Here is a 27147-nt window from a genome sequence, read left to right on the forward strand (position 1 = left end):
ATTATTTACATATAGAAGTAATTGATTGCCTAGTCCAGAGAAGCTGATCAGCACTAACCTACTCCCCTGTGTAATTACACTGTATTGTACTGTAACGCTGTCCTGTAATAAACTTTATTGTATTTGTCAATGTGTAATAAAGATAGCTAGTATTTAATCCACAGCACAGGATGGACATTCAGGACGTGTAAAAAGGGCTGCTTTCACCTGGTCTTAAACAAGGCTGGCAACCCCGGACTAGAGCTAACCTAGCTGTGAAACCATGTGATCATTTATTTGTATTGCATACTTTATCTCACACACAGCTCGCAGTGCAAATGAATGGATAATGCGGATCATATCCAGTGTTTACACGAAGGAATCCATGCGGCCTCTGTTCAAAGTTACTGCTGTCGTCATTGCAGGAAGCGCAGACAGGCCGCGCTCTTATGGAGCAGACTTCCGCAGATCTGCAAAATCCCCCGATCCCATTGGTGCAGCCGCGCAGATCTGCCAAACAACTGCGGAAGTCTGCGTGACTAGAAAGCCAACGTGAAGCTTGCAAACGATAGGAAACAAGGGGCGGGACTTCCGGTGGCGAAGTTCCTACACTAACCATGGCTACTGGTAAGAGCATGATTTTAATGTTGTCTTTGTGTAACCTGTGTATATGTGTATTTTATCCTGTGTGTATTAATTCAATCAATGACACAATTAGGCCAATTAATGATTTACAATCGGGTGGTCTGGCATCTATTTGTAGCCCTTTTTTTGCCTTTTCTCACGATCATTTAGTTGAAATGACTTGGATTAAGTGAGTTATACAGGCGCTGTTCTGCGTTCAAGAGTCGTGTCATTTAAACAGTATTTCTGTATTAACACGATGGTAGCATTCTAGGGCCGTTAAGGGTTAATTGACATTTCTAGGTCATTGATATTTCTAAATTGCATGTTTTTGTCGGCGACTCTTTGCTGCTGCTGGTACTGTCTGTTTTAATTTGAGCAAATGAAGGAATAGCAAGCGAGCGATCCGACACCTTGGCGTTTCTACATGATGGGGTCACATCGCGGAGACATTCACAGCTACGTCCGAGTTAGTGTCAGTGCCTCAGCGGACCGGGGTTTTGTCCGTTTGCATTTGGCTACAAACCAAACTATCGCTAACATTTCAATGAGGTTAGACACAGGACCGGGGGACAGTGTCCATTCCGACGGGTGTATTTCTGCCTGGCTTTCATTTCACGCCAGTATGCAGTGCCAGATGTAAACATATGTCCAGCTGTGCCAGATGTGTGAAAGAAGGGAAACTGATCACAGGACGGACGCACAGGAGATGCTAGCAGTTATAAGACACCCAGTGTCGTGTTTAATGTTTGTAACGCTGATGATGATATGTTTTGTTGCTTTGCTTATACAAAACCTAATTATTTTGAATGAATTTACTTGGGTTGTTTAAGTAATTGCTTTTTCAGTAGTGCCTATACAGTGTCGAAGTATTTCTTGAAGTCAACGTGATGAGCCTATTGTATGACTTCAGTTTTCCAGTCTACAAAATCTGTTAAAATCTCTTAATTTCAAATATTGATTTTGAGTGGCATTATTTGTTGTTGGTAGTTATGGTCTTAAAATGGGCATGTAGCCCATATAAACACGTTCCCTTTCAACAGGTTTTGATATATTTCGTGGAAAATGCAAAATACCCAGGTGTCATGTGGCACACAAAGCCAATGACAGCAGGTTTCAATAAGCACCACAATTATTGATCTCAGTTGTCACTGTAGGCAAAAATGCTTGTGTAACTCAAAAGACAAGAATAATAATAAAAAAACATTTATATCTCTTTATTGTTTCCGTAAAGAATTCACTGCTTCGCAAGTCAAGGTTTTTATTCTTCTCAGGTGTGTGTAGCTCCCATCTCCTGCAATTTCAAATACAAAATACAAAGTAATTCTGACATAGTTAATTATTTCTGATTTGAAACTGTTTTGTTTTTCATTCAGCTGTGGTTGTTAGATTGTTTATTACACTTGTACATCAGCATCTTGCAGAGACATTAGCAACCTGCAACTGGAGCTTAGTTACTGATTTAATTAGATTAATTAAACTGCTAAGCCCAGGAGCACTAGTATTGGCACCCCCTGTGTGAACTTGATAATGTTAATAAAATATTTTAAAAACATCCGGGTAGGAATACAGTTATAATTAATATTATACATCATGACTTTTTTAAAGAATAGTTAAAATGGAACAAAGAATGTAGCAATGACTGGCCTGTTTCCTCTGCCCAGATTGTTGTGTTCACGCAGCTCGTTTCAGAAAGAATTCAAATGCAAAGTGGTGAATGGCCAAGTCGGTGTATATATGTTTTGAATTTGTTTCTCTGTATTTCAGAACAAGTGAGCATTTACTTCAAGATTTACTGCCTGACGGTGATGACGCTGGTCGCCGCCACCTATACGGTCGCGCTGCGATACACCAGGACAGTATCAAAGGATATGTATTTCTCCACCACAGCGGTTTGCCTTACTGAAATCATCAAATTAATTCTGAGCTTGGGGATGTTAGCAAAGTAAGTAGGCTATATTTGCAGGACTGTTCCCTGCTCAAACAAAGGGGCTTGAACAGCTGCCATACAGAAACTGTTTGACTGTGTATTAAGGGTTCATACCCCTCCCTGCTCTACAACCAAATTGTAATCATTGTACTTTGCAGGTGTTCTAAGCTTTAAGACTAGGACTGGTCTGCAGCCCTAACATTACATTTGTTTCCGTTTATGTAATATTGGCTAAACACCACCAGCACATGATAACAGCATTTATTCCACAACAACAATTACCTATAAATTATTTGAACAACGTACAATTTGCCGATGATATCATCATATTTTCAAAAACACCTGAAGACCTGCAGCTTCAATTTCAAAAACTCTCAGATGAAAGCAAGAAAACTAGACTTAAAATTAACCTGATCCGGAGTAAAACCAAAGTCATGTTTAACAGCTTTGTTCAATCTAAGAAAATCTGAAGTAGATCAACAGACACTTGAAGAAACAGCACACTGTTGAAAGGAAATCTCCCCATTTGCCTGAAGAGAAAAGTATTTGATCAATGCAGACTACCAGAGCTAACTTATCACCCTGAAACCTGGTCAAAGAAGCATGGAAAGATGAATGCATGAAATAAAAAGATGAGACAAAAAATAAATGAATGGATCTGAGAACAAACTACAATATGTGATATCACTGAAAGAGTTAAAATGGCAATGGGCCGGAGAAGAACAGATCAAAAATGGACGAAGGAAGTTATCGAATGGATTGCAAGAGATGAAAAAAGACCCAGAAGACGAACACATACAAGATGGGAAGATGAAATCATTAATGAAAGCACTAGTTAGAGCTCATCTGGATACTGTGTGCAGTTCTGGACTCCACACTTCAAGAAAGATATCGCTGCTCTAGAGGCAGTTCAGAGGAGAGCAACCAGACTTATTCCAGGTCTGAAGGGAAAGTCCTACTCGGAGAGACTAAGGGACTGAACCTTTTCACCCTGGAACAGAGGTGACTACGTGGGGACTTGATTCAAGTCTTCAAAATCATGAAAGGCATCGACCACATCAAACCAGAGCAGCTTTTCCAGAAACATAGGGACACACGCACCCGGGGACACAAATGGAAACTGGGCTTCAAGGCATTCAAGACAGAAAACAGGAGACACTTCTTCACACAGAGAGTCGTCACAATCTGAACAAACTCCCCAGCAATGTAGCTGAAGCTGAAAATTTGGGAACATTTAAAAATAGACTGGATAGGATCCTTGGATCACTTAGTTATTAATGGACACCAAACGAGCACGATGTACATTTCCTTATGCTCTTATATTCACACATTTCCCATCAATGGCAATAAAGAGCAATACAATAACATATAGAACAATCCTGGGTATCTGTTACAGGAAGGGTTGTGCAAATGCAGACGTCCTGGTTAAAGTTTACATGTAACTCAAAACTGTTTGGAATGGTTTCCTGCTTAGGTTGCAAGTGAATAGTTTTCATTTTCAGAGGCTTGTCAGTAAACTGATACAGGCTCCTAGGTGTTTAGAACATCTTTAGGTGTCTTAAAACTTCTTTGGCTGAACTCTTCTACTTGTGCTTACTTGAGCTTTGTTTAATTTGCACTGTGTTTCCCTCCCCATTTGGTTGTACAATATTTTCCATTGGTAATATAGGCTACATTATCTCCTAGAGGTACAGTTACAATAGACATGACTTTGATGCTCGCACATGTAGAATAAAGCAGTGGAAATGATTCTTCTGTAACCTTTTCTGCCTCCGAGTTCTGATAAGTAAGTCCAGTTCCATTGTTACTGTATCTATTACAATGTAATATTGCCTTGCTTTATATATTGGAATGATGGTTTATGTTGTATTTTATTTCATAGGGAAACTGGGAGTCTGGGGAAGCTGAAAGCATCCATTACAGAGAATATATTCAGGAGTCCCAAAGAGCTACTCAAACTCAGTGTTCCTTCTTTGGTGTATGCTGTTCAGAATAACATGGCCTTCGTGGCTCTCAGTAATCTCGATGCTGCTGTCTATCAGGTGGGTAGTTGACCCATATGTTGTATGGTCTCAAGCTTCTTTCTCTACCTTTTGTGGTGATTCCTTGAGGTTTTAGTTTTTTTTTTTAATGCTTGTTCTCACTAGTTCTTTCTTCAGCTGGCCTTTTTATCCCAGGTGGCTTGTGATTTCACAATACGGTGCACAAAAACCAGAACGACAAGAAAATAGTTGTGGGAATTAATATATTGCTCTTTTTGCTTCGAATCACATGGTGTTATAGTTCGCACACGTGTTTGAGGAATGTGCTTCTGACAACGAACGCATGAAAGTTCTGCAACAGTTTGAGTAAAAGTCTTAACGTTCAGGAGGGAAAGGAGATGGTCTGAGGCCTGAGCACTGCCTGACGCCTGTCATTCCGCTTGTCGGGCTGTAGGTGACATACCAGCTGAAGATCCCCTGCACGGCGCTGTGCACTGTCCTCATGCTGCACAGATCCCTCAACAGACTGCAGTGGTTCTCCGTCTTCATGCTGTGTGGCGGCGTCACGCTTGTGCAGTGGAACCCAGCAACTTCCAACATGGTCCAGGTAAAGAGATGCTGCCCACCTTTTATGGAGGCTCTTTACACAGCCCTCAGCTGTCTAATCACGTGCGACCGAGCAAAGCGAACTGACGGCTGCCGATCCTTCCCGTCTGGGTCCTAAAGCCCACTACTGTCTGAATTGATATATTGTACATGGCATGTTAGTCCTGTAATGCAGGGACAGATCTCACACTGCACAGACAGGAACTATAGGCAGATGCTTGTGCACCTGTTTTAATGATATTTACACAGTAGTAACCTCAGGTAGTGATAAGTATTCCCCATGGCTATATCCACCTGCTGTCAGTAGACACACAAACTTACTTGCATGGAAATGTTAAAACCCACAATTGCAGGTTAGCCATCAATTACCTGGATTTCACAGCATTATGATCGAAAGCTCTCATGTGCTTCTCATGTACAAGGAAGTTTTACGGGTGTGTGTTGCTTTTTTCAGGTTGAGCAGAACCCCATTCTGGGTTTTGTAGCAATTGCAATTGCAGTTTTGTGCTCTGGATTTGCAGGTAGGTCAATTGCTTTGTTAAAAAAAAATCTAACCCTTTTCCTTTCTAATCCTGATTGTTTCAGTATTCAAAACCCCTCACTCTTGGTAATCTCCAGTATTAAGGGCAGTTCGGGTCCACATAACCATGGCAAAAGTGACTCGTTTTTTTTTTTATCAGGAAATGAAGGGAATAGCCAAGCATCTGTCTGAAATCTATAGAGAATGAGGTTATAGGAGGAAAAGTGGCCCTGTCCCATTTCCTTGAAGAATCTGATCATTTTATTTAGGGAACTCACTTCAAACTTTCCAGTTTAGTTCCTCACAAACACAGTGGATCACAGAAAGTTTGTCATTTTGTAATGTTGCTTGTTTGTCCAGTGCATAACAAAGCTATTGTGGTGGGGCACTGACTTTGCATAAATGTCTTCCAAAAATCACATGCTTGTGCTTAGTCAGTGCGTCTTCAACACTGCCACTTTGAACCTTGGCACAGACTTGAATAGTGTCTGGTGTTTTTATTTTCCTTTCTGACGTAGTGGGTGGTAATGAGGAGGAACTTTCCTTTGAGTGAGAGAATCATCTATCCAGACACGTATTGTTGCCTGTTGTTTATAGTTTGACTGATAAGCATTACATAGTACCTAATACTGCTATACCCCTTCCTCTCTCTGCCAGGCGTGTACTTTGAGAAGGTCCTGAAGAGCTCAGACACCTCCCTCTGGGTGAGGAACATCCAGATGTACTTGTCTGGGATCCTAGTCACTCTGGCCGGAGTCTACATGTCTGACGCTGCCAATGTGGTGGAGAAGGGCTTCTTCTTTGGCTACACACCATGGGTCTGTTTTGTCATTTGTGAGTTACTCCTTTACTTTTACTTGTTTGGTTGGGTTTGTCGTAATTGAGTCCTTTCATCTGTTCATTATGACTTCCCAGGTCACCTAAGCCTTATTTTATTAATAACCTTTTTAGTTAAAAATAAGTCAAACAACTGTATTCAAGGCACTGCTGTGGAAGTTAATTTTCCAAAGCCAAAGAAGAATAAATCAAAAGTGAACAGACACTGATTTAGTTCTGTATTCATTTTCTTGTCTTGTTTACTCCCTTGTGTCATATTTCAAATAATGCACTCACAAATATTGAACATTTAGTTTCTACTGTCAGTCTGTAACAGAATAAAGACCACACTTCCATGCATTAGCTGCACATGATTGCCGTATATCAATTACTGGGCATAAGCTTGGCCAATGAGGTACAGCAGTGAAAAGATGTGCGAGAGATACTCTTATACCCTAGACGTATATCAGGAAATGTATATAAAAGCTTCCTTTTATAGCAGAAAACCTGCACATGCTTTTGTTTTAGTGTTAGTATTTGTAACAAGGTACTTTTTCCTTTCCGAGTCAGCAATGTGTTTTTTATTTTTATTTTCTCTCTCTCTGCAGTGCTGGCCAGTATGGGAGGTCTGTACACCTCTGTCGTTGTGAAATACACCGACAACATCATGAAGGGCTTCTCTGCGGCTTTAGCCATTGTGCTGTCTACCATCGCCTCAGTGACCCTGTTTGGCTTACAGATCAGTGAGTAAAGAATTAACCCACGTGACTGTTCCAGGAAGTTATTCATCTGCGTTTCACAACAACCCTGACCTGTGATTTTGCATTCCTTTCTGTATGTAAGGTGTATTATCTTGTGTTGTACAGATCATTTTGATATTCCTTTCTTACAAAATAGGAAATCTAATAGTATATATACTAAAATAGCTGCTATTCTTGACTTTTGTTAAGTTTTTAAAAATATCACTAATCTGATCTCTTACGGTGAACACTTTGTCTTTTTAATTAGGTACTTAATTACTTTTTTATTTTTATTTTCAGCTGCAACATTTGCCTCGGGCACATTCCTGGTATGTATTTCCATATACTTGTATGGTTTACCCAAGCAAGAAACAACAAAGATTTCAAAAGAAGAAATGGACAAATCATCTAAACAGAAGCTGATCTCAGTCTGAGCCCTGGATGAACTGTTTGTAAATTGAAGTATTAACTGCTGAGTGGAGAGGCAGACACTTGTTTCCACTTGCAGACAATTCGTGGGACTTTTTTTTAATTTTCATAGTAAATAATTTAGTTGCCTAGAGTTTAAAGTACGCGCCTTTTTATTGGATTTTCCACATGGGAAGGCTTTTTCCTTGATTATTGCCATTTTCATGACTGGAAGATGAGCAAGACAGTCATACCCACCCACCCTTAATATCATGGACATATTAAAGCGAGAGGTGACAAATTCAAAACAGAAAAGTATTCTACTTGACTTTGCACTGTGCAATTGCCAAGGACAACGGTGTGGGGAGAGCAAGATCAAGTACACTGAAATGTTGTACACATACATACACGTGTGCATGTGTGTGTGTGTGTGTGTGAAACAGAGAAACGCAATCTTCACTGACAGAAGAATTGTTGCCTGTGAGATGAATAATAGAGGGGTCCCTCAAGGGCCCAAGTACGGCCGTGAAGACTCCTCACACATTCTCAAACCATCTCTACAGCAGAGGACATCCGAGTCTTCGCTGCTTTTTTCTTTTTTGGAGGCACGCTCTCGCCGACGTGCTCTCGCTGACCAAAAGAGTCGGCTTGTCCTTGTGTTTCTGAAATGTTTACGGCAGCCATTATGAAGAGCAGCGTTACAATCTTTGGGGATCCTGAATGTGCATGCGGACTGAAGTTCACCCTTCATTTCTGAATGCTATGAGCCGAGTATTACATGCACACCAAGAGGAAATGGTACAGCATTGAATTGGATGACTCAGTGCATCAAGAAGCCGGTTAGCGTACATGGGAATTTTTTTTTTTTTTTTTTTAACTTTAGGGTGGGGTGTTTAGGATAACTTTTAATTTTGTTTCTCATTGTTAAATATAAAGCATCCAATGTAAGTCCCTGCCTGCTGTATGTTGTACACATAAGCACGAATAGCTGGAAAATCTACTGTGAACACAGTGGGTTTAATATGGAACAAATGTGTATTCTGTGGGTAGTGTCAATCACTTGATCATGACTCAACTTTTGCCAAAAGCTCAGTACCAGCAATCAGGTTTATAGATTAACCGATGGATATGTAGTATTTTAATGTGTCATTTTTAAGCTAAAATCGATATTTTGTTTATATTATATCGATATCGACTGGTCTATCACTTGTAATGTAGGTGTCTAGTAGAGTGATATCACTTCTTATCATGAACAACCACAGCCTTTCAGTTTTTAAGGCAATATCAGTCATTGACTGAATTAAACTGGAATCCTTCAGGATTCACACTGAGTTGCTCCCCTGTAACTAAATGTTCCTTTTGACATTCCTCTTCACGGCACCTGTAAACCTACAATCATGCCCTGATCAAAAAAATCCACCTGCGTGTAACCATTTACTATGTAATGCAGACTTTTCTTACTCCATGCATGATTTAATTTGTGCACAGTACATCTGCAAAAAAGTAATGAACCTAAAACCCCCATTACATGTACTGCAAAAAGTATATTTGGAGTGAGGAGAAAATAACATACGATACATTTCTTGCTGGCAGGTGCCGCTGGGTACAAAAACAGATTCAGATTGTCAAAATCTTATCCAAAAATAACTACTTCAGCTGTTTAACTAGATTTCTGAAATGTGGAATGTTTTTGTATACAGCTTTTCAATCCTTGCAGTCAAGGTAACTATCTCCTACTTTTTATATTAAGGGGGATTGTGTAAATGTCTCCTATTTAAATATCTGAGCCAACAGTCTTCTGGTATTTCTGTGGACAATTCCCAAGTTAAAGTGCCAATTAAAAACACTTCCTCTCAGGAGAGTGAAATAATTCAGTCTATTGTCAAGAGGTACACTCAATTGCCTGAATATAGAAAGGTTTTGTTGCAAAGGGGGAGATGTGTAAAACCCCTCTACTTAAATACAAAACCAGGTTCTTGCAGGTTAAACATGGGGGGAGGGGGAAATCAATTAAAATGTCATATTCATGTAATGTTAAGAATCTCATGATAAAGACATGGAATGTCACTTTAAATCATAAGTCTTCATTTTGTTTAATCAGCATAAGACATGAAAATGATGCCACTACTAAAGGGTTATTGTTATCTGACTATTTCAAACCTGCCCGTTCTGTGTTCTATATACAATGTGAAATATATATATATATATATATATATTACACACACATACATACAGTGAGGGGAAAAAGTATTTGATCCCCTGCTGATTGTGTACGTTTGCCCACTGACAAAGAAATGATCAGTCTATAATTTTAATGGTAGGTGTATTTTAACAGTGAGAGACAGAATAATAACAAAAAAATCCAGAAAAACGCATTTCAAAAAAGTTATAAATTAATTTGCATGTTAATGAGGGAAATAAGTATTTGATCTCCTATCAATCAGCAAGATTTCTGGCTCCCAGGTGTCTTTTATACAGGTAACGAGCTGAGATTAGGAGCACTCTCTTAAAGGGAGTGCTCCTAATCTCAGCTCGTTACCTGTATAAAAGACACCTGTCCACAGAAGCAATCAATCAATCAAATTCCAAACTCTCCACCATGGCCAAGACCAAAGAGCTGTCCAAGGATGTCAGGGACAAGATTGTAGACCTACACAAGGCTGGAATGGGCTACAAGACCATCGCCAAGCAGCTTGGTGAGAAGGTGACAACAGTTGGTGTGATTATTCGCAAATGGAAGAAACACAAAATAACTGTCAGTCTCCCTCGGTCTGGGGCTCCAAGCAAGATCTCACCTCGTGGAGTTTCAATGATCATGAGAACGGTGAGGAATCAGCCCAGAACTACACGGGAGGATCTTGTTAATGATCTCAAGGCAGCTGGGACCATAGTCACCAAGAAAACAATTGGTAACACACTACGCCGTGAAGGACTGAAATCCTGCAGCGCCCGCAAGGTCCCCCTGCTCAAGAAAGCACATGTACAGGCCCGTCTGAAGTTTGCCAATGAACATCTGAATGATTCAGAGGAGAACTGGGTGAAAGTGTTGTGGTCAGATGAGACCAAAATCGAGCTCTTTGGCATCAACTCAACTCGCCGTGTTTGGAGGAGGAGGAATGACCCCAAGAACACCATCCCCACCATCAAATATGGAGGTGGAAACATTATGCTTTGGGGGTGTTTTTCTGCTAAGGGGACAGGACAACTGCACCGCATCAAAGGGACGATGGACGGGGCCATGTACCGTCAAATCTTGGGTGAGAACCTCCTTCCCTCAGCCAGGGCATTGAAAATGGGACGTGGATGGTATTCCAGCATGACAATGACCCAAAACACACAGCCAAGGCAACAAAGGAGTGGCTCAAGAAGAAGCACATTAAGGTCCTGGAGTGGCCTAGCCAGTCTCCAGACCTTAATCCCATAGAAAATCTGTGGAGGGAGCTGAAGGTTCGAGTTGCCAAACGTCAGCCTCGAAACCTTAATGACTTGGAGAGGATCTGCAAAAGGAGTGGGACAAAATCCCTCCTGAGATGTGTGCAAACCTGGTGGCCAACTACAAGAAACGTCTGACCTCTGCGATTGCCAACAAGGGTTTTGCCACCAAGTACTAAGTCGAAGGGGTCAAATACTTATTTCACTCATTAACATGCATATCAATTTATAACTTTTTTGAAATGCGTTTTTCTGGATTTTTTTGTTGTTATTCTGTCTCTCACTGTTAAAATACACCTACCATTAAAATTATAGACTGATCATTTCTTTGTCAGTGGGCAAACGTACAAAATCAGCAGGGGATCAAATACTTTTTTCCCTCACTGTGTATATATATAATATACACTCACCTAAAGGATTATTAGGAACACCTGTTCAATTTCTCATTAATGCAATTATCTAACCAACCAATCACATGGCAGTTGCTTCAATGCATTTAGGGGTGTGGTCCTGGTCAAGACAATCTCCTGAACTCCAAACTGAATGTCTGAATGGGTAAGAAAGGTGATTTAAGCAATTTTGAGCGTGGCATGGTTGTTGGTGCCAGACGGGCCGGTCTGAGTATTTCACAATCTGCTCAGTTACTGGGATTTTCACGCACAACCATTTCTAGGGTTTACAAAGAATGGTGTGAAAAGGGAAAAACATCCAGTATGCGGCAGTCCTGTGGGCGAAAATGCCTTGTTGATGCTAGAGGTCAGAGGAGAATGGGCCGACTGATTCAAGCTGATAGAAGAGCAACTTTGACTGAAATAACCACTCGTTACAACCGAGGTATGCAGCAAAGCATTTGTGAAGCCACAACACGTACAACCTTGAGGCGGATGGGCTACAACAGCAGAAGACCCCACCGGGTACCACTCATCTCCACTACAAATAGGAAAAAGAGGCTACAATTTGCACAAGCTCACCAAAATTGGACAGTTGAAGACTGGAAAAATGTTGCCTGGTCTGATGAGTCTCGATTTCTGTTGAGACATTCAGATGGTAGAGTCAGAATTTGGCGTAAACAGAATGAGAACATGGATCCATCATGCCTTGTTACCACTGTGCAGGCTGCTGGTGGTGGTGTAATGGTGTGGGGGATGTTTTCTTGGCACACTTTAGGCCCCTTAGTGCCAATTGGGCATCGTTTAAATGCCACGGCCTACCTGAGCATTGTTTCTGACCATGTCCATCCCTTTATGACCACCATGTACCCATCCTCTGATGGCTACTTCCAGCAGGATAATGCACCATGTCACAAAGGTCGAATCATTTCAAATTGGTTTCTTGAACATGACAATGAGTTCACTGTACTAAACTGGCCCCCACAGTCACCAGATCTCAACCCAATAGAGCATCTTTGGGATGTGGTGGAACGGGAGCTTCGTGCCCTGGATGTGCATCCCACAAATCTCCATCAACTGCAAGATGCTATCCTATCAATATGGGCCAACATTTCTAAAGAATGCTTTCAGCACCTTGTTGAATCAATGCCACGTAGAATTAAGGCAGTTCTGAAGGCAAAAGGGGGTCAAACACAGTATTAGTATGGTGTTCCTAATAATCCTTTAGGTGAGTGTATATATATATATATATATATATGTGACAGACCGGTAAGTGGGTGAGTTAGGAATGAGCCATCCAGACAGGGGCTTTGTGGAAAGGACTCTTCAGCCCAGGTAAGTTTAATGCAACCCAAAAATGTAATACACACACACAATTGAACAAAACAAAACTATAAATGCCTAGCCTTGTCCAGGCCTACCTGACTTTCTTCCTTTCCCTCTCTATTACCACATCTGTTCAGGAACCCTACAAACACAGGGGAAGTCCTTTTGGGAAAACTTTCTCCCCAATCACCAGCAGGTGGCAGAATGACAATTCCCAGGTTAGAATGTCCGTGTGGTTCTTCAATTATTAGTGTCCTGCAATGGTGGACTATTCCCACAGTCCTAGGTTCCCTAAACAGTTTTTTTTATCTTTCCCCAAGCCACAGGGTATTTTGTATTATCATTAGTATTCAAGTGACTATTAGAAAGGGTTTGGCGATTATACTCACTCGCCAGTATACACTCTTACCAACTATACACATGGGCAGTTTGATGGTACATATCCTTCTGTGTAGTGTGCAGCTTACCACAGGTTCTAGTAGCTCATCTTAGGCTTTTCCCTGCTTGTGTCTGTCCCTGGTTGCAACCTCCCACCAACTGCCCTGATTCGCTCTGCCTGCTCTCTTATATACCCAAGAGCCCCGCCCCTTCCTGTCTCTACTGCAATGGCTCCTGGGACATGTAGTTTCCTACCTTGGGCGGACATTCCTTAAAGGGACGGAGCCCCGTTCCGTCACTATATATATACATATACATACATATACACACACACACACGTTTCAGCGTAGAAATAAAGATGGAAACCATCTCAATGGAAGAATTTATAAACCGAACCTTTGATGACTTCAGGTGTTTCTCCTCCGTTCCCAACCTTTTCAATGCACACAAACTCTACATACACACACACACACACACACACACACACACACACACAAATACATATGCATGAATCTTCAAATTGTGTTCCTGAAGCAGCAAACTAATCTTTTACCACACATGATCTTCACATGTTCTCAAATTTGTCAGTTCAGATCTTCAGAAATCTGGGTCGTGAGTTGATGGTGTAATATAGTTAGAATATAGATTTGCACAATCAAGGAAAACTATTTTTAAATTTTATTTTAGTACAAGTGACTGACCGCTGGAGCGCACTGCTGTTCTGTGCTTCACATCTTCTCCACAGGAGTGATGCCCAGTATCTTCATGCCAGAGGCCAGCACAGTGCAGGTGCTCCTGAAGAGCTGCAGTCTCGCCTGTCAGACAATGGGGAAGCATTAAAAAACACAGGAACACAACAGGTGGTTTGCACATCCTTAGACAAGCTTTCTGTGGTAATACGATGCATTTGAAAAGGTCTTGTCACCAGTGTCCACTGCACATTGTAATTACAGAACATAAGTTAACAATTCTTAAAACGTTAATAAAAATAGACCACTTTTTTGGCAATAATAGTATTTACAGACCATAATATTTCTCCTGTCACACTGAGCTACAGAGATCCCAGTGTGGTACAATGGTGAATATCTTTGCTGGGTAAGAATGTGATATTTTCAATGTCAGTAGTTGCTGTGCAATTTGATGTTTTCCTTACATATATATATATATATATATATATATATATATATTTAACCATCACCATCAGCCCATATCGATCCACTGCTGGATGAAGGCTACCCAAGATGTTTCCACTTTCTTCGATCAACAGCTTCTCTTTTCCATGTCATGTCTGCAAAGTTTATGATTTAATTTCCCCATCTTTGATGTGGTCATCTTCTAGGTCTTTTTGTGGGATCCATTAATGTCTTTTTCTCTTTCTTCCTGTTATTCCATGAATACATTTTTCCATACTTATCATTATTCCATGAACAGGTTTTACAGCCATAAATGAGCACTGGCAGCATGTATTGATCAAATACTTGTCTCTTGAGGTAAATGGGTAGATTTTCTTCCAAATATACTCCATCCCATTTTTACGTTTATCTTTATTCTTCCATAATATCTCCATCTGCATTGAATTGTTGTTCAAGGTAGACCTAATATTTGACTTCTTCAAGTATCGGCTGATCTACTTCATTTTCTTAGATTTAACAAAGCTGTTAAACATAACTCAGGCTCATTTTCAGTCCAGTTGTCTTGCTTTGCATATGAGAGTTAAGAACATAAAGTGTCCGATCGAGAGAAGGCCATTCAAGCAATCATGCTTTTTTGGAGTCCATGAGTAACTAAGTGATCCAAGGATCCTATCCAGTCTTTTTTTTAATGTTCCAAAATTGTCACTTCAACCACATCGCTGGGGAGTTTGTTTCAGATACGAGTTCTTGAAATTGAAGCTGCAGGTCTTCAGGTGCTTTTGTAAATATGGTAATGTCATCGGCAAATTCTAAGATGTTCAATGAAGCTCTGTTTAACTTAGATTAATTGAGATTAAGAATTAAGTTACCGTGAAGATTGAGAGATAGGTCCCCTTTACATACTCATCTGCAGATTGTTGATGTAGCAATGTTGTAGATACACTTAATAATAGTTGTATAGGTTTCCTCAATGTTTTGATTTCTTACAGCCCTGATGATCGAGTTTGTATATATTAAATCAAATGCTTTTTCGTAGTCAACAAAGCCCAGGGACAGAGAGAGATTTATTGTGTGCTGGTGTTGCTCAGCTAATATTAATTAATAGCAGGAGGCTGTATGACTATTTTGAGTGAAGCTGAGAAATATATATACACTTTTTCCCCCATTAGTTTCATGGATCAGTTTAAACAGAGAGCCCAGAGAGTGTGTGATTGAGGAGTCCCCTGTGGTTTTGCAGTGTCAATAGTGACGGGGTGTGCCGTACCTGGGCTACAGCAGAGGGGCTGTCCTTCACCGGCAGATCTCTGTGAGCCACGGCAACAAGGCGGCTAAATGACAGAACAAGACGACCAAGGGGTTCATCCAAGGTTTTAAAACTGCACACACGGACAGGAATCAGAAGAGATGTGTTGGGGAAGAAACTACATCTTACCCGAGGGCCAGCAGGAAGTTGACTAGATGTTTAGGCTGGAGATCCACTGAACTCTGGTGAAGCACCTCATCGTACCTACAGACACATCGATAGATTTACACAAACGTACAGGGCAGTACATGGGTCAGTACGAGTGTAAACATTCCTGCCGAAGCTTAATCCTTCAAGACATTAATTGGATCTAAGCTACTGGTAACGGGACAATACATATGGGTCACATGACCTCCTGTTATTGGTAACCTATTTTATGTTGTAACAGGAGAGCATAGATTTGAACCATGTTCTTATGTGGTGTAAACATCCATGTATATAATCACTGACACCCGGCCCACTCCCGTCAGCTGACAAATGGCGAAATTACATCCTACCGGAGAAGGTGCTGCAGTATAGAAATAGCCCTCTTATCCTGCAAAAGGGAAGGATCGAAAGTCTCCTCTTCTCCGTCATCACACATCCTCAGTAAACTGAAACAAGAAATATAAATAACCTATCAGTAATATGAGGTGGCTGTGAAACAGCTTTAGACTCATTTAAGAGTATCTTTATTATTCATCAAAGATTTGGACCTGTTTCCAGTTTTGTCTTTTTGATGTTTAGATAGGGACCACAGTGTAGTTAGGCTCAACAAGGAGTTAGGGTTTTGTTTTGTTTGGCACTGTAAATGATAAACCTGCACTTACCGCACTAAACTCCCAGTTCCTGTGTCTATTTCCTGAGGCCTCGCCTATTACAACCCCCCACGCTATCACAATATCATTCAAGGTCCTTGTGGTCAAGAAAATGGTTAACTTGTGGTTATTAAATGCCACACGAGAATAGAATGGATGACTATGTAGGATCATACACAGCCATGACGTTAATGTCAACAGGAATAAAATTAACAGAAGCTAGAACAGTATTCACTTCCCACCGAAGTCATGTCCATGAGCTACGTCATGCATCTGCTGAAGAGACACGTGCTAAGACTGTACCTGCAATACCTCAGCCTATTCTCCTAGACATCTCAGCACTCTTGCTCTTATGCACTCTTAATAAACCTCGGATCCTCCCGATTACTTACATGTTTATAAATGTTACTGTAACCACTTCTACACACACCCCCTTGACACACAGACATGTTTACACTTGTGTTAGCCCACTAGGATGTGTTCTTATTGTATCTTGCAACAACAGTGGATTTCCAGAAAACACAGTAGTGCACATCACCCTGTGTTGATTCAGCTGTGTAAGCATGTAAGCATGTTTATTCTTATCATTCACCTCCTGATGTTACAAACTGATAATGACATCACTAGGAGGACATCCGCTTTAACCAACGCAGAGGCTGGGCCCTCAAGCTTCCTGCTGATCGGCTGATAGCCAGAGTCACCTGAAGTAGTCAGAGGAAAACTTCTCTCCACACCCTAATGTGCAGGGAGAGCAAAACCTGGCATCTCTCCAAACCGCTCGAAGATAATAGCCCTGACGACACAGCTTGCCCAAAACTGTGAAGTGGATCGGACTGATAAAGTACAAGGTTAATAAGTGATCAGGATCAGGATGTGTGCAATGTTGATTAAAATAAAATAATGAATCTTCCCTTTCACAGCTCATAGTTACTCTGGATACACTGGGCAAAAAGGGGAATTCTAAGCATTACTCCACAAATTGTAACTCACTAAACCTGTTCCACTACACATACACATACACAGCTTTAGATCGGATGGTCTATGAAAAACATGAAAAAGGGCTGATCTCAAAGTAAAGAAAGAAGACAAGAACAAAATGTCCAATATACACTCACCTAAAGGATTATTAGGAAGACCATACTAATACTGTGTTTGACCCCCTTTCGCCTTCAGAACTGCCTTAATTCTACGTGGCATTGATTCAACAAGGTGCTGAAAGCATTCTTTAGAAATGTTGGCCCATATTGATAGGATAGCATCTTGCAGTTGATGGAGATTTGTGGGATGCACATCCAGGGCACGAAGCTCCCGTTCCACCACATCCCAAAGATGCTCTATTGGGTTGAGATCTGGTGACTGTGGGGGCCAGTTTAGTACAGTGAACTCATTGTCATGTTCAAGAAACCAATTTGAAATGATTCGACCTTTGTGACATGGTGCATTATCCTGCTGGAAGTAGCCATCAGAGGATGGGTACATGGTGGTCATAAAGGGATGGACATGGTCAGAAACAATGCTCAGGTAGGCCGTGGCATTTAAACGATGCCCAATTGGCACTAAGGGGCCTAAAGTGTGCCAAGAAAACATCCCCCACACCATTACACCACCACCACCAGCCTGCACAGTGGTAACAAGGCATGATGGATCCATGTTCTCATTCTGTTTACGCCAAATTCTGACTCTACCATCTGAATGTCTCAACAGAAATCGAGACTCATCAGACCAGGCAACATTTTTCCAGTCTTCAACTGTCCAATTTTGGTGAGCTTGTGCAAATTGTAGCCTCTTTTTCCTATTTGTAGTGGAGATGAGTGGTACCCGGTGGGGTCTTCTGCTGTTGTAGCCCATCCGCCTCAAGGTTGTACGTGTTGTGGCTTCACAAATGCTTTGCTGCATACCTCGGTTGTAACGAGTGGTTATTTCAGGCAAAGTTGCTCTTCTATCAGCTTGAATCAGTCGGCCCATTCTCCTCTGACCTCTAGCATCAACAAGGCATTTTCGCCCACAGGACTGCCGCATACTGGATGTTTTTCCCTTTTCACACCATTCTTTGTAAACCCTAGAAATGGTTGTGCGTGAAAATCCCAGTAACTGAGCAGATTGTGAAATACTCAGACCGGCCCGTCTGGCACCAACAACCATGCCACGCTCAAAATTGCTTAAATCACCTTTCTTTCCCATTCAGACATTCAGTTTGGAGTTCAGGGGATTGTCTTGACCAGGACCACACCCCTAAATGCATTGAAGCAACGGCCATGTGATTGGTTGGTTAGATAATTGCATTAATGAGAAATTGAACAGGTGTTCCTAATAATCCTTTAGGTGAGTGTATATCTATGTGAAGTAAAATGTTTCTCAGCCGAAGCTCGACCCAGTTCACAGCCCCTCACCTGCGCAGCCGGGCGTGTGTGTACTGTAAGAAGACGCCTGTGTCACCCTGGCTCTGCAGCACCCGGTCCCAGTCAAACCTGTAGTCAGACAGCAGCGGCCCTTTGAAGTCCTGAAACAAGAGGTGGAAACAATGCGGTTACAGCAGGCTCTTTTGCAATCCCCCCTCCACTGACATTCGTGCCCGTCTCCCTCTCTGTATCAGTACAGCTTGTCATTCTGACAGCAGCAGTTTAAGAGACGCTCTCAAAGTCAAGTGTCTCTGCTACTGAACAGCACATTTTATTGGCATTCATTAAGTATTTCCATCTCTGAAATCTGCAAGTCATGATTAATCTCTTAGTTATATTAATAGTCATCATTTCATAGTATGTTTTTGTCCCAATATGCATGTGTTATGTATTGGTATGGTACATAAAAAGTAAATAAAACCATCTGTATTCAAAACATAGCACAGGTAGGTTAAGTAATATCTGAGCTTTAAGGAAGGATTTAACTGGACTCACTGGACACTAATGGGACCTGCCGAGTCATTTTGAAACCTGAAGGACAGCCCAGTGAGGTATAAGCATGTAACACAGCAATGGAGTCCAAGAATGGATGAAGGGTTTACCTGAACAATAAGTGCACTGATCCCAACTTTCTCTGCAGTGTCCTCAGGATTTTCAAGGACCTTGGTGGCTGAAAATCATGGACAAAATAATAATAATGGTATGTGTTCTGCCAAAACAAAGCAGCATCCAAAGCAATGAGAGGTCATCATTTGTAAATGCTTTAAACACTTCTTGTGCTTAATTTGTACAAGCCAGCCCATGGTAATCATTTTGCAATTTGGTGGCAACTGGCGGATACTGACAGCTGGATTCACAGACATAGATTAGCTCTAGTCTTGGATTACCTGACCTAAAAGAACATTGGCAAATTTTAAACTGATCTGGGTCTGTGAAACCAGCCCTTAGGGTAACAGATTCCCTCTTCTCTTCCTTCCAGCTAAACTCTCCTTACTCCCTGCTTACTTCTCGAATTCCTCATATTTTGAAGCATCCTAGCACGGGCTTCGTCCAGCACATCCTCCAGAAACACCACATCCCCCTTCCTCGTCTTCATCCCCTGCACCAGGCCAAAGGGCACGTGACGGCAGCTGCAGGGGAAAGACGAAAAAAATGCAGATAAAAAACAAACCCAAAACTCTGCTCCAGACAGAACAGGACAAGTAGAAGTAGAAAATGGTGGGGACCCAGCACTCAATGTCTGACCGAACTCCACATAAAATGATTATTTTATGGCCGTCCTTTGGTGGGTGGCACATTAAGATTGGTGCCACCATGAGTGGAGACTGCAAACTGATGTACGACACCTACCACTGCGCCCACTGAAATCCCATCGCCTCTAGGATCTTGAAAGTCTGCTCAAAATGATTTTGTTGACTTTTATCTGTCTGAAAAAAGAAAAATACACCATTGGTGACTGCAACAGTTAAAAAAAAAAAAAGCAAAATAACCAAGGCAATTACCATCGTGATCAATCATGAGCGCCTGTACAGAATAGCTGAATTAGTCATTCTGCAAAAATTAAGAAAAGAAAGATAGTCTTTCGATTAAACTTACCACATATATCATCTCGGCGAAATTGTATCTATGTTTCCGATCTATAGCTGCAGTGAGATCCCTGCCAAAGACAATACAAACAATGCTGACATTATCTACAGTGCAGGCCACCGCAGCCCTCTGATATATTAATTGTGCCGCCTTCTCATGTGATTATCGGCTTCCCAAGTTTAAAAAGCTGAATGACAATTTCCTCTACCCCAGCCCATACACGCATCCAAAACCTGCTTCCAAGACTTGCGTTTTCCATAATATGAATGTGTGCGTCTTTTCAGAAACATGGAAACTTGCAGACCCACTCTGAAGCACTTGCCTGGTAATGTACAGAGAAGTCCCATCGCTGCGGACTACAGTAGTGCACAGAGACATGTCCTTTTCTGGGGAAAGATCAACCACTCCTGTCCCCCTCCTTAAAGCAGACAGAGCACAGTTAGTGCAGGTTATTAACAAAATAATCAAACACATTTCAGTCATTAAAGCCCCACATTTGCTTCTTCAAACTTCAAATAAATACATTTTAGATTAATTTCATTTCTTCACTATTCTGTGTCCTGTTTAACAATCTGCAGTTAACCTTCAAATGTTTCTTTGTATCCTTACTTCTATCACAGATTCACTTCAAGGTACCTTGGCCTGAAGACCAAAAGCTAGATCATCGACCGGCCTGTACTGCAAGCTACCTGGAAGTATAGCAGTTAAGCTACATACATATGCAGCTCTACAAATTCACCGAAACACAGAATAGAAAATGAAAATGTAGAACTGATGAGCATGTGCTGAAAACTGTTTTTGAAAAGCCCTTTCGGGTGGCAGGAAGTAATCCTGAAACAATATATGTCTGTCTATGTATGCATGTACCTATATATAGACACATCAAAATGCCCTCTCTGCAAAATGGGTTTCAGATGCTTACATGCATAGTTCTCTTACATTCCCTTCATACACCTTAGATATTAAATGTATATATACTTGTATATATTATATGTATACTTTTGACTAGAATGCCCTAGCTTGGCGGTGTTGCTTTCCATTCAGTGCGTGACATACTGTGTTGTTTTTAACAGGCCTTGTTCTCTGAGCTGCTGCAGGATGTCTTGTATCTTGCCCTGGTACATGGACTCCCCCGAATACTCCCCAAAGTGAACTCCAAGACGCTGTGAAAAGGTGATGACAAGCACAGTCAAGCCAAGGCAAAACCTCACAGAACTATGATGTCACAGGCAAACATTTAGGTATATAAAAAGCAGCATCATATTATCTGGGGTTTATCACATTTAATAGAACACGCAGGACTTGCTTTTCTTTTATCTTTGCTCATTATATTTTCTGTGCTGCGGGGGTAAGCTTTGAATTACGTTAGGTCAGCTTTTATCGTGTATTCTTTTGTTACCATTTTAAAAAATTGTGAAAATGAGCCTTCGAAATGCTGTAGTTTTATCATAAAGTAGTTCTGAGCAGAGGAAGTCCACAGCCCAGAAGTGACTGGCAGAGTTCACAGCTAACCTTGTAGACCTTCTTATACTCCTCAATGCTGATGTGTCGGAAGTGCTGCCACAGAGACAGAGCCTGGTCATCTCCCCCTTCAAGCCTCCTGAAGAAGTCCTGGGCCGATTTCTGGATGTCCTCATTGCTCTTGGCCTCCTTGTTGACTTGTACGTACACCTGCAGAGTAAACACACTGGGACTCGTCTCGCACAGAGTGGCCATGTGGTGTTTCAGAAGCGGATAAGCATATAATATAAATTTCATACAAACACTCAGGACTCACGTCAAATAGATGCTGGAGAGGGTTTGCTTTTAACTTTTCTTCTGAACCAAACAGCTTAAAGCCAGCTCCCAGCAGACCTGTGAACACAATGGAGTTGTCAGAAACACAGAACAGGCCTGAGATTGCTGACAATAGCAGACAAACTGAACAAGCAAAGGAAGGGTAATAAAGTCATAATGATAATGTGAGAAATGTAAGAGACAATTTATTGCAGTTAAAATGGGGGCAGAGTGTATTATGATGTAGTGAAAAAGTCTATATAACTGGCATAAAGTATTAACGGATATTCTTTGTGGCGTTTAGATTAAATAACAATATGTTTATTTTATTTATTTTTTCCCTGAATAAATACTTGCATTGGAAGCCCACCAGACACACAAAACAAATGCTCGCTATTAATGCATGATTGTTCTTAATGAAATTAATTTAAATCTAGTATAATTTCTGGTTTAAATATTATTATTATTATTAATAATAAAGGAGGTCTTGAGTTAAGAGAAGGGGGCTGTTGTATCAAAACCTTAGTCCTATTTTCCTCTGTAACAAATCAGGGCTGGACTGGTAAAGCTTTTTTTTTTCTTCTTTCAAACCTTCAAAAGCTCCATTGTCCATTGTGCAACTGCTCTACTCTATGTTTAGGAATGATTTTTTTTTATCTGGTGTCACTCTATACAGAGAAAAGAAAACTCACCAAATTGCATTCCCCAGTCCCCCAGATAATTGATCCTTGTTACATTGTTCCCCAGGGCTTCCTTCAGGTTAGCAATGAAGTTACCTGAGCATAGCAAAGTGCAACGAGACACGTAAATTCTAGAGAAACTGTGCTTAAAACTTCAGATGAAAATATGATCATAACAAATACACTACCGGTCAAAAGCTTTAGAACACCCCAATTTTTCCAGTTTTTATTGAAATTTAAGCACAGTTTTTAAGTACAGTTTCCTACACCATCAAAAGGCACTTGGAAACAGGAAGAGGTCTGGCTGAACCAAAGCCACAACAGAATCAGAAGACACGTTTCTGAGAGTCAAGAGCTTGTGTGATCGGTGGCTCACAGGACAACAGCTTTAATCACAGCTTAACACTGGTCGAAGTGAGCAAGTCTCAGTTTCAGCTGTGAAGAGAAGACTTTGAGCTGCTGGTTTGACAGGTCGAGTGGCAGTAAGAAAGCCATTGCTAAGATGGCAAAATAAGAAAAACAGGCTTGCCTGGGCCATGAAGCACCGCCGGTGGACTACTGAAGACTGGAAGAAGGTCTTATGGACCGATGAAACAAAATTTAAATTTTCAGTCCATCACGCAGAGTTTTCATACGGCGTTGAGTAGGCGAAAGGGTGGTTCCTCAGTGTGTGACACCAACTGTCAAACATGGAGGAGGTGATGGTCTGGGGCTCTTTTGCTGGATCCAGAGTCGGCGACTTGCACAGAGTGAGTGGCACCCTGAACCAAAACGGCTACCACAGCATTTTGTAGCACCATGCAATACCCTCTGGTATACGCCTAGTTGGTCAGGGGTTCATCCTACAGCAAGATAATGACCCAAAACATGGGATGAACTGGACAGAAGGGTGGAAGAAAAAGCAACCTACAAGTGCAACACATTTGTGGGAACTTCTGCAACAGTGTTGGGAAGAACTTTCCAAACAATGTTCGATTTCCATTGTAGAAAGAATAAATTGAGACATTAAACTTAAATTTCGTACATTTCCAAAATTGAGGTGTTCTAAAATTTTTGACCGGTAGTATATTATGAAGCATTTTAAAAACTACATGAATGGTTTACACTCAGGAAACTACATATTCACAGGGAACAGACTAAAATAACTTTTCCTAGATACCAGTGGTAACTGGACACATGGAGCGCACCAATAATCACACACGTCCATCATAACTGAAGTCAGTAACACTGTGGAAGGTGATGTGCCTTGAAGAGACTGACCTCTGCTGGTGAGACAGTGCATTCACGTCTATGAAAATCTTAAACAGCTACTATGTTACAGTTTCTGTAAGATTATTAACTAATTCTGAAAACCAGGAACTCTTTTGGCACGCGAGGACCAGACAATTCTCACTATGCAAAGATTTTACAGAAATGCAGGATCCTTACCAATGATAGTGGACCGCAAATGTCCAGCATGAAACTTTTTCGCTATGTTTGGTGAACTGTGGGAAAAACAAGACCACAATTAATTTTTGATGTCACAGCTAAAGTGACAGTATAAATAGTATAAATCTACTCACACAATGAGTAGGTAATTAAATAATTCACATTTTAAATATTTACATAGCTACATAAACGCAGAGATGTATTTTGTTGTTTGCATTTAAGGCTAACTAATCCACACTGCATTATTTACACGAATGATGACAGATATTTTATTACTTTCCTGTCCTGAGGGCTTTCTCAAGATAATCTGCCCAACAGTGCCCGAGGTCTGGCCCACTCAATTTAACAGATGGAAATCAACTAAAAGCTGTCACTGGCACAGATGCCCTCAAGCCACAGCCAGCTGACCAACCCTAGTCCTGCAAGTATTACATTGAGGAGAACTGCTCGATAGGTTAAATACTATGTAACTTAGACAGGATGTATATTTATATATTGCTATAAAAGAGATGTTTACAGAAACTGAAAAATGTGTTTCTTTCAAATACTATCCTCTTTTTCATGGGCAGTTTTGAATAAACCTCAAAATGCAAAGTTTTTTTTTTCAACTGGTGTTATGATGGAGGAAGTGCGAGACGTAAAGCAGGTAAGAGAAGAACATTTGAAAATGTCAACTGACCTGAATTCCACAATAGTTTCTCCTTTTGGGCTCCTTTTGAAAAGCTCACTTTTCACTCCAAAATCTGAGCCTTCAGATGATATTTGATGTAACAGTTTCTGATAAAGTCAAAATAAATACAATAAGCAACCTTAACCAAAAAACATTTATCCTATCCAAAGAGACAGCGCGCCACATTTGAGAACTGACATGTGAATCCTTTTGAAAGTTTGTAGCTATTTACTTTTAATCCATCATCATCTCTCCACTGGCTGAAGATGGCTCAAGGTTATTCTTCTGCTGACACTGAAAACCCCAGTATGCCAAGACTGTTGTATCACCATAGTAACTGTTAAATATATAAACCAAGGTTTCTGCTCTCTCAGTTAATATACATCTTCAGTTTAAAATGACATTGCATTTTTTTAAAATCCAGATCATAATAGTCTTTTACATTATATATAAAAAAAAACTGGGCAGTTCATTACAAAGCTAGAATATTTCACATATTTGAGGATTTTTTAAAATATGGATTTAACTGCCTCAGATTCTTGACTATGTAATGACTGTTTTAAAATATAAAAGGTGTGGAACTCACTACTTAAATATATTTTAATATCAAACACAGACGCACTTTAAATCTTTGTTTTACATAAGGCATCTTTTAGACTATGAATGCAGTTTTTCCAAGCAAGAACAACTACACATCGCGGTGAGGTTTCTCATAAAACAAACACAAACACATCAGCAAACTGAGCGAAGGCCTGAAGTTAAGAAATATCAGTTAATATGTAATTAAATAAATCAGCGCCATCTGTGGCAAACAGGTTCTAATAACAGGGGACTATAACATAATCATAAAAAGGATAAAGATAATTAAAAAACATAAGAAATGCAATATTCAGTGCTAATATTCACCTTTGCCAAGAGAGTTTTGTTGATTTTAAAATGGATCACTGCGGGGCCCACTCCGATTTCCTCCACCACACTGCTCCATTTTAGCTGAAAAATGTAGAATATCCAGAAACATCACAACCCCGACTGAGAATAAGTAATTATTATACAGTTATGATGTTTTACATTGAGCACAGTGTTGTGGTATTTACATTGATCAATGGACATTGTCAGTATCCTATACCTGGTGTGCAAGTTGTTCAGTTTGTGCCTGGATGTCTCCTGCTGACTGAATTAAGCCCTTCTCCACCAGGGAGCTCACGGACAGACGGAAATCGGGAGACTGCCTGGTGTTACACAAACATGAAGAGCTTATCCCTTATTCATAAGTTGAACATGCAATACATGTGCAATGAATCACATCAATAACACAGTGAACTAAACTATTTTATCTGTTTCAGAGACATGCAGTTCTTCAGCTCATATGTGAATGTAATGAAAGGTGAAATTAAATCCTGAACTGCTGCTTGGAACATTAAATATCATTGTGTCGGTTATACATGATACAAAGTGAAATCTTTCTTGGCTTTGTACTTTCTTTCATTAATCAAGCTCACTTTTGTAAAGTTTCCTATCCAAAGCAAACACAGACCAAACCTCCAGACTTAACTGTTTCTTTGAGACAGGGAAGGCTGACACTGCTGCAAGGAGCGTTTCCTCTGGGGCTCCCAAGATCTTAGACAGCTACAATAGAAAATAAGTATTATTATTATTAATATTTAAACAGAAACATATATTGCTAAAATAACTTTATCAAATTAACTTGGTGGTAAAAAAAAGTATATTATTATCTTCAGTTAAGTTTTTCAGGGTTTAAATTGCTAACCAAATTATATTGGGGGAAAGGTTAAACAGACACAATTATACACTACACACAATAAAAAGGCTATGCTTTTGCAAATTCATTGTTCAATATAATATAGTGCTTGCAGTCCTGTATTAATAATAATAATAATAATAATAATAATAATAATAATAATAATAATAATAATTCTGCTAAAGGCATTGCAGATTGCACAATTGTATCACTAATACCACTTAGCTCTGATTCAAGTTGCAAGTCAATCATTTATCTATCTAGAAATAACAGAACAAAAGTACCTTTGATGCAATCGTTCTTCTGAAATAACAAGCCATGTGCACAAAACAAACAACATCTGTATAGTAGAAATCACATTTCACACAGTCGCTGAAAACACAGGTATTTCTTATCTTTTTTTATTATTCTTTCATGGCTTCAAGTTTCTCGTGTTCTTTCGGGTGACATTCACATCGCACTTCCGTGTTGCTTCTCTGCTGTAA

The 27147-nt window shown here is 40.4% G+C and overlaps 2 protein-coding genes across 2 annotated transcripts; one reads left to right on the plus strand and one right to left on the minus strand.

Annotated features, from left to right (window-relative positions):
* Window positions 1-525: 525 nt before the first annotated feature.
* Window positions 526-9685, plus strand: slc35a1 (solute carrier family 35 member A1). The gene is made up of 8 exons (XM_066688239.1): window positions 526-606; window positions 2371-2548; window positions 4416-4575; window positions 4970-5122; window positions 5576-5642; window positions 6299-6475; window positions 7066-7200; window positions 7498-9685. The coding sequence occupies exons 1-8, from the start codon at window positions 597-599 to the stop codon at window positions 7629-7631; spliced, it is 1014 nt and encodes a 337-aa protein (XP_066544336.1). The 5' UTR covers window positions 526-596; the 3' UTR covers window positions 7632-9685.
* rars2 (arginyl-tRNA synthetase 2, mitochondrial) lies at window positions 1811-27144 on the minus strand. The gene is made up of 21 exons (XM_066688119.1): window positions 26947-27144; window positions 26456-26529; window positions 26030-26132; window positions 25810-25893; window positions 24913-25010; window positions 24234-24289; window positions 22818-22901; window positions 22127-22203; window positions 21862-22020; window positions 21406-21512; window positions 20672-20767; window positions 20359-20419; window positions 20113-20189; window positions 19768-19892; window positions 19365-19432; window positions 18754-18863; window positions 16064-16159; window positions 15696-15770; window positions 15528-15591; window positions 13832-13945; window positions 1811-1897 (listed from the first exon to the last, which is right to left on the minus strand). The coding sequence occupies exons 1-20, from the start codon at window positions 26980-26982 to the stop codon at window positions 13859-13861; spliced, it is 1737 nt and encodes a 578-aa protein (XP_066544216.1). The 5' UTR covers window positions 26983-27144; the 3' UTR covers window positions 1811-1897; window positions 13832-13858.
* Between the last annotated feature and the right edge of the window lie 3 nt (window positions 27145-27147).

The sequence above is a fragment of the Amia ocellicauda genome, chromosome 1 (assembly GCF_036373705.1).
Source record: "Amia ocellicauda isolate fAmiCal2 chromosome 1, fAmiCal2.hap1, whole genome shotgun sequence".
Classification (NCBI taxonomy): Eukaryota; Metazoa; Chordata; class Actinopteri; order Amiiformes; family Amiidae; genus Amia; species Amia ocellicauda.

Bases quoted from the DNA above. Each gene is read 5' to 3' on its own strand.
- slc35a1 (XM_066688239.1), top strand. The intron at 2,549-4,415 runs GTAAGTAGGCTA...TTTATTTCATAG, and splicing joins AGCTTGGGGATGTTAGCAAA to GGAAACTGGGAGTCTGGGGA. The intron at 5,643-6,298 runs GTAGGTCAATTG...TCTCTCTGCCAG, and splicing joins TTTGTGCTCTGGATTTGCAG to GCGTGTACTTTGAGAAGGTC.
- rars2 (XM_066688119.1), bottom strand. From the start codon at position 26,982: ATGGCTTGTTATTTCAGAAGAACGATTGCATCAAAG. The intron at 25,894-26,029 runs GTATAGGATACT...TACATTTTTCAG, and splicing joins CTGAACAACTTGCACACCAG to CTAAAATGGAGCAGTGTGGT. The intron at 15,592-15,695 runs GTAAGATGTAGT...TCTGTCATTTAG, and splicing joins AACTTCCTGCTGGCCCTCGG to CCGCCTTGTTGCCGTGGCTC.